We start from the raw sequence: 8,581 nt of genomic DNA on the forward strand, positions 1-8,581 counted from the left end.
AGACCCAAGACTGTCCCGGATCCGTGAACTGATGGAAGAAGGAGCTGCCGAACCGCCCGACTACCTGCGACAGTATACCCGCTACAAAGGATTTATGTTCCACCGACCGGCTAAAAATACTTACGACTGGCGCCTAATTATCCCCGCTAATATGGAAACAGATTTGATAAAAGAAGCTCACGAACGCATTGGACATTTTGGAACTACGAAGACCCTCCACCTACTAAAAGAAAGCTGTTATTTTAAAAGCATGCATAAAAAAGTGGCCAAAATAGTGAAAGCTTGCGATATATGCCAGAAAGCCAAATACCCGCGATACCATATCAGAGGTGAAATGAATCCCATTCTCCCCAGCGCACCATTGGAATTGATATCAGCGGATATATATGGTCCATTGCCCATGGCGCAATACGGAAAAAAATACATATTCGTCCTTACATGTGTTTTTTCAAAATATACCATGCTATTTCCCATAGGCAAATTGACCGGAGAAGTTTTGGCCCGATGCATAACGGAAAGATGGACAAGTGAAGTAGGAAAGCCCAAACGAGTACTATCAGACAACGCAACCTATTTTTGTAGCAAGCAGTGGAAAGAAATACTTCACCTGGCTAATATTAAATGGTCGAGGACATCTCTTTACAGCCCCAGCGCTAACCCAGTAGAGCGACGTATGGCAGAAATCTCTCGTTTTATGCGGACGTACTGTAATGAAAAACACCAACAATGGGTTAGGTATATACCATTTTTAGAAGAATGCTATAATAATAGCCTAAATGAAAGCACCGGTCGTACGCCTTACGAGATCATATTCGGTAAAAGGAATAATACATTTATCGAAAAATTAATTGATTTTCCAAGATCAGAAGTGAGTAAGTTAACAAACCCCAATATCCATCATCTGGTAAGGTTAAAGCTAGAGCAGAAGGCAGATAGCAGAAAGAGATTCCACGACCGAGCTTATAAAATATTTTCATATAACATTGGAGATGAAGTTTTAGTAAAGAGCCACAGGTTATCAAATGCTTTAGAGAAAGTAACTCGCAAATTCTTTTTAATTTATTCAGGGCCATTCACTATAGTAGCCATATCGCAGCATAACACAGTTCAGTTACAAGAGAGTGAGAACACGCACATTGTTTGGTGGGAAAATGTAGCCAATATTAAGCCATATCACAGAATTTGAAATAAATATGATAAGAAGTCAAAGGAAAACAACACTATCAAGCCAATTACTAACCTTCCTTAATAAATTTAATATTGGTATAGGACCTCGTGGCAACAATCCAATGTTTTAATTCCTTCCAGCCGTCAGAAGCCTGCAATAAGGAAAAGAACAATTTTTAAATATGTAATTAATTATATACATCAGATAAAAAAGGACACAAGCGGGGATAATAAAATTAAAATTTGTTAATTACCTTTTTAAGAGAAAAAATTGAGCAGTTAGGTTAGTTATGAAAGTCGATAGCAAATTCTGCTGTAACATGTAACACTATGAATTGTAGAACAGCGAACAGCTGACCAAAGCCACCCAAATCAAATGAATGTAATATCTGTTGAACATATGTTTATAAAAAGAAGTACTGTACCCAAAGAGTTATTTATTATTGTTATTTATTATATTTATTAATGTCGATATATTTATTTATATGTTTTTATATTTATTACTTTTAATTATGCCACGTTTGTTACCTGAAAAGATTTAAAGTGAATACCAGTTACCAAAACCAAAGAGCCATTAGCAAAAGAAAGTATTGTACCTGATGTATAGAAAATTATTTATATTAAGACCTAAGAAATACTATAAGATATAAGCCCAGAAGTTTATGAATCGAAATTATTGTCTAAAAGGAATCATTTATGAGAATTATGAAATGTGTGTAGTTAAGTTGGCAGCCCTGCAAGCGGCGAATTCAAAAATTACTGTGTTGTAAATGGTGTCAGGAGGAGTACGTTTAGAAGTTTATATTTATGATATTTTTATGTGTGTTGAGGAGGAGAATTTGTTATTGTTTTTGATAAAGGTATAAAGGAGATGCAGCAAATATGACTGCGAAATGTGATAGAAGTAGGAGAGTATAATTTATAAATAAAGTATAGTGTATATCAATGTATTTGAAGGGTGGGTTTTCATTAAAAACATTGTGATTCTCAAATATTTTGAATTCAAACCCAGGGGCGCGTGTAACATATTTAAATTTGGGTAGAGGAAAAACCCTAACAGAAATAGTAATAGGTCTAAAAATAAAGTAATTGGCTAATATCGCCAAGCAGATAATAATCAAGATAAGATAGCATCAGCTTGTTCTGGCTAAATGGTACAAGAACTTAAAAAGGATTTGAAGGAAGTTTACTACTCATAAATAAATTATTTATAAAATATTTGAAGATTGAGGTTAGGTAGATGTATTCACAGATCGGTGACCTAGAGATCGATCAAACCGAAGAACGTAGAATCTGACCAAAACCCCTTGGCAGAGCTTTATTGCAATCAGACGGTGTGCAATGTGAAAAAACACCCGTCCACGTGGCTAATTATTAGTTAGCATGGAATTAATATTAATATATATAATATTAACTAGCATGCAAAGAGCATAAATAAAAAACCAAATAAAAATAATTTAATGTATTCAGGAAATAAGAGTTACCAGGCGCATGAATACCTAATAAAATTTGCATGCACCAATAGTAAAACGGCAGTTAATAGGCGGCAACTGTAGGCCGATTCAAAAATATTTATATATATTTATATAATTGTAGTAGATTTCGTGTAAAAATTTGTGTAATCTATGTTATCAATATGGCTCGAATGCAAAGAAATTATTAATCATATAATCTAAGCAATATTTTGGCATTTTTTGTAAGATCTATTTGAATTTAATGGCGGAGGATTGAGATATTTAAATTTTATGCTAATTTGAAAGTCGGAAAGAGGATCTGTAAAACTTGAGAAGGAAGAACCAGCACTCGCCAGCCAGATGCCACCATAAGAGGACCCCAAATATTTTAGAGCGAAGTACCTTATTAATAATTTTGTAAAAATTAAAGTTAAAGTAAATTATTAAATTTCTTAAAAGACTTCGTGATGCTATTGTGAAGCAGAAGTCATTTTTCATTTTTATTAAATTTATAACCCCTTGGAGGAGACGATTCCGGCTACCATATTCCCGGACCACATGGAGTTGGATCGACATCGGCGGCTTACAAGAAGATTTTCGACACGTGAGTGATTTAAATTTGAATTTAGTGATGGGCGCCCTAGTGCTTCGAAATAATCTGATGATCAAAGCTAGCTCGCCGAAAGGGTTATTATAAATTAAGAAATTAATAAGAGTAATACTTGCGCAAGTAAAAATTAGTATTAAAGGTATTTAATTGAAAGAAAAATATATAGATCAATATTTTTAGAAATTTCTATTTAATCAAAGAAGTACGAAATCTAGGCTATCAAACATATGCATATAATATTTAATTTTTTGCAATACAATTTGCGATAATTTATCATAGTTCTAATTCACTAGATGAATGGCTCTACCTATTCCGTCAGGTGCCGAATCTTGCACCCTGAGATAAAAATATATATTCGATACAAATAAATCTACTAAATACTAGAGATTTTAATATATAGATATATTTGGATTATTAGTGGCTAATTTATCAAGCTGATCTTAGAGCACATATTTTTGATTGAATTATCCAAGCCGACAAGTATTAGCAAGTACATGTCACAGCTACATGCAAAGGAATGCATATGATTTCAAGATAAAGGCACATGGTAATGATTCGTGCCATAAATCTAGAATATAAAGTTAGCCTGTGATATTTTTATTGATTTCAAATATTGTTCTATTTTTATATTATATTTTTTATCGCTCTATATATTTATTCGTTGCCTTCGTCAAGCCGTAGGAGAAGATGTCACGGATTTCTGTACACTCTACGTGGATGATGGAATTATTTCTTCAACAGATATTCAGGACCATTGTCAACACCTAGATATAGTATTTCGTCGCCTCATCAGATGTGGACTCAAATTGAAATTATCAAAATGCGAATTTTTTGCACAACAAGTCAAATATTTGGGACATATCATCACCCCGGACGGCATCTCCCAAGATAGCAGTAAATTAGAAGCCATCAGAAAATTCCCTTCACCAACCAACCGAAAGCAACTACAGAAATTCATTGGATTTCTTCAATTCTATAGACGTTTCAACAGCTGTATGTCACACTACACTGCCCAATTAAGTCACGTACTATCTACCAACAAAGCATGGAAGTGGACAGAAGCAGAAGAGAAGATATTTCGAGAATTAAAAGAAGCTCTCCTTGAAATAGTTGTACTAAGTCATCCCGATATGAGCCAGCCATTTTACATAAACGTAGACGCCTCAGATTACGTCATAGGAGCAGAAATATTTCAGAAAAGTGCCGAAGGAGACAAAGGAGTACTAGCTTTTTTCAGTAAAACACTAAATCCAGCACAAAGACGCTATTCGATTACAGAAAAAGAGTTATTAAGTATAGTAGAAGTCTGTAAAAAATACCGCACGCTACTGTTGGGAAATAAAATTTATATCAATACCGACCATAAAGCCCTCACATTTTTTAAAACAGCTAAATTAAACCACAACAGACTGTCACGATGGTTTCTCGCTCTTCAAGAGTTTGACCTCGATCTCACACACTTACCAGGAAGCAAAATCAAACAGCCGATTTTCTATCCCGAGAATTAGATGCCACATACTGTAACGACACAAACCTGAAATGCTATGCAATGGAAATGGACAAAAGCATACCATATCCCGAAAATATCAAACCTCAAGTCTACAAGAATACACTAACACCCAGAAGGATTCAGAATGCGCAAAAAGAAGACCCCAAGCTATCCCAAATTTTAGAAATACTGGAGGAAGGACCATCTGAACCGCCCCACTACCTGCGACAGTACACGCGATACCGTGGATTCCTATTTCACCGCACCACACCACAAGGTTATAACTGGAGAATCATAATACCTAAGGAAATAGCGGAAGAAGTGATTAAGGAAACGCATGAGAGAATTGGCCACTTTGGAGTAAGAAAAACGATATGTACACTAAAAGAAGCCTGTTATCTGAAAGGTATGCACAAAAAGGTAGTCAAAGTGTTAAGAGCATGCGATCTATGTCAGAAAACAAAACATTTAAAATATCAAGTCAGGGGAGCAATGATACCTATATTGCCGACCGCCCCATTGGAGTTAGTATCAGCCGACATTTATGGTCCTCTACCCCTAGCACACATGGGAAGAAATATATATTCGTATTAACATGCACATTCTCTAAATACACCATGTTCTTTCCATCGGTAAGCTAACAGGAGAAGTCCTAGCAAATTGCATAGTGAATAAGTGGACTCCGCAAGTAGGAAAACCTAAGCGCATTCTATCAGATAATGCATCATATTTTTGTAGCAAACCATGGAAAAGAATACTTGACCTGGCTGATATAAAAATATCTCGAACTTCCACATATTCTCCTAGCTCGAACCCAGTGGAGCGCCGCATGGCAGAAATCTCACGATTCATGAGGGCGTACTGCGCTGAAAAACATCAAAGTTGGGTTAGATATCTACCATTCCTAGAAGAATGTTTCAACAATTTTATCAATGAGAATACAGGGTATACACCAGTAGAGGTTATTTTCGGAGAGAGAAATAAAATGTTTATTGAAAAGTTAATAGATTTCCCACCGTCAAATGCGTTAACTCATCCTAACCTAGACATCTGTCACATTGTACAACAGAGATTAGAAAGGTCAGCGACCTCACGAAAACATTATCATGATAATAAATCCAAACAGTTTAAATATAGTGTCGGAGATGAAATACTTCTAAAAAGCCATAGATTATCCAATGCATTGGAAAAAACTACCAGAAAATTCTTCCATATTTATACTGGACCATACAAAATTGCAGCCGTAACTGAGCGTAATACAGTTCAGTTGTATGAAGAAAGCAAACCAAATTTAACTTGGTGGGAAAATATTTCTAATCTCAAGCCGTATTATCGAGACAATAAGCGATAAGAAAGTAAACAATAATATTTGGATTCATGGACCCACCTGTCAACAAATACGTACCAAACAAACACCAGGCAACACACTTATTTCGCAGACGAGTATTCATTTCGACCAGCATACCTGAAAATAAAGAAAGAACAAATTTAGAAACCATTTTTAACACCATTCTTACTAATGAAACAAGTGAATAAATAACTTCCAATTTAAAAACCAGCTTACCGTTGTATATCTTAAAGAGGCATCAAAATGGCGACAGGTGAATAAAGAGAAGCCACTCAAACATCCAAGGATCAGCTGTTCACTACGAGGACCAGAATGATCAGTGCCTATTAAATCATCTAAGTTGATACCCCGAATAAGAGAAGATCAAGTGTCATATAAATGTGAATTGCATGTAGAGATATTATAAAAATATTATATTACTATTATTTATATATAAACTAATTAAGAAAATCACTAAAATTATCCGCCAAATGATCAAACCGCATAGTTACCACTAAAAGCATTAAGCCAAAGTCTCAATGTATTAGATGAATAAGAAGTTCTTGTTGATAAAACCTACCAAAGATTATCCTTAAAAATATCCATTATATGAAGCAAAGCCCAAATTCTGCAAGAGAATGAAATGAAAATGTATAAGTCACTGTTCTATGTTGAGGGAGAAAAAATATTATATTCTGCAAGTTGGAGAATTACCAGTTTGTTAGGTTGGCAATGATTTTGCACCAACGTTCAAATGTGCTTCTGGCCTGAGGGCGGAGCGTGGATTAGAAAAAAGATTTATATTATGTATGGAGGAGTAGATAGTTTTATTTGTGTATTGTGTATAGAAGGAGATTGGCCAATGTAAGGCATATGTATTCGAATTGAATTTATTTATTGTGTATATGTTGTTGAATTGTTAGGAGGTAGAATTCTCAGTAGATTTATTAACAGACTTTGTAACATGTATGATTTCTGATCCAAAACCAACTGGATCATAAAATTATATTATCTTCTCGAATTGTCGTTTTAAATCAGAAATCAGAGGGCGTATTGTGTCACGTGGTAAATTAATACCACCAAATATTTTAAAATGAACTAATGAAATATAATAGAACTATAAAATTGGAAAGAAGGTTAGACCTAGTCAAAGGATAAAACAACTCAAATCAAGTATTATTAGCGATTAGGAGTAATAGCATTATCAACAAATGATAAGAAAACATGTATAATTGTGATTTAATAATTATGAGAACCCATTGGTAAGATCAAAAAGTTATAAAGCGGCTTACTTATTATTGGCGGATTATATGAAAAAAAATAAAATGCATGTACATTGAGGTTAGAGTTACTTGTTTACATTTTGAAAAGAATTAGTCGATCTTGGATAAATCGATAATTATTAGAATCAATACTGAGCGAATCAGCTGATTATTCGATCAACCCATATGACAGGTTGAATTATATAAAATTTACTCATAAAGGATATGTTATGTATACTAAAGGAAGTCGATGTGTAGAAATACAGACACCCATTATTTTTGTATAAATATTTATTATAATCTAAGAAAGCATGATAAATCAAGAGTATACAAAACTCATATAAAGACTGAATATAGTAACATCGCATGTTAGGATTTATTTATGAAATCAATTTAAGATAAACACTCCATACATTTGTATAAGAATTCTTTTTTATTTAATTTTTTCTATTATAAAGCCGAGGAAGCCCTGATTCCCAAGGCAACCAATTGTATTGAGTCTATTAAATTGAAGGCCAATCAGAGAGTAGCTTACAGAATTATTCTTGGAAGAGGCAAATTTTTCTAAAAACCTCCTTCTTCTGGCTTAAGATCCTGACCCGAGAGGATGCACATGGAGTTTAGGGGTTTTTCTTCTTCCTTTTAAAATTTTAAAACTATTAAGCCATACCCTTTTTAATGTAATGTATTTGTGTTAAATGTTAATTATCTGTGAACTCAGTGCTGTCAAGGAGTTCGTAATTTGTAAAGATTCCCATAAAAATAGCTTTAATTCGAAAGAAACTTATAAAAATCTGGATCACGCGTTAGCCCAGCAGTGACGAAAAGAAGCCTACCTAATTAATTATTGGAAATAATTAATTCAATCCACGAGAACGTTGTCACGTGGTAATTTGAAACCACCAAATATTTTTAAATGAGCCAATGAAATGTAATAGAACTATAAAATTGGAAAGAAGGTTAGACCTATCCAAAGAGTAAATCAACTCAAATCAAGTATTATTAGCGAGTAGGAGTAATGGCATTATCAACAACGATAAGAAAACATGTATTATTGTGATTTAATAATTATGAGAACCCATTGGTAAGATCAAAAAATTATAAAGCGGCATAATTATTATTGGCGGATTATAAAAAAAAAAAAAAAAAAAAAAAATAAAATGCATGAACATTGAGGTTAGAGTTACTTGTTTACGTTTTGAAAAGAATTAGTCGATCTTGGATAAATCGATAATTATTAGAACCAATACTGAACGAATCAGCTGATTATTT

The 8,581-nt window shown here is 33.8% G+C and overlaps 1 protein-coding gene across 1 annotated transcript; it reads right to left on the reverse strand.

Annotated features, from left to right (window-relative positions):
- Positions 1–5,326: 5,326 nt before the first annotated feature.
- Positions 5,327–6,478, reverse strand: LOC111059607. The gene is made up of 2 exons (XM_022347250.2): positions 6,108–6,478; positions 5,327–5,586 (listed from the first exon to the last, which is right to left on the reverse strand). The coding sequence occupies exons 1-2, from the start codon at positions 6,229–6,231 to the stop codon at positions 5,327–5,329; spliced, it is 384 nt and encodes a 127-aa protein (XP_022202942.2). The 5' UTR covers positions 6,232–6,478.
- Positions 6,479–8,581: the final 2,103 nt, after the last annotated feature.

This window comes from Nilaparvata lugens, chromosome 14, assembly GCF_014356525.2.
Source record: "Nilaparvata lugens isolate BPH chromosome 14, ASM1435652v1, whole genome shotgun sequence".
In the NCBI taxonomy this organism is placed as follows: domain Eukaryota; kingdom Metazoa; phylum Arthropoda; class Insecta; order Hemiptera; family Delphacidae; genus Nilaparvata; species Nilaparvata lugens.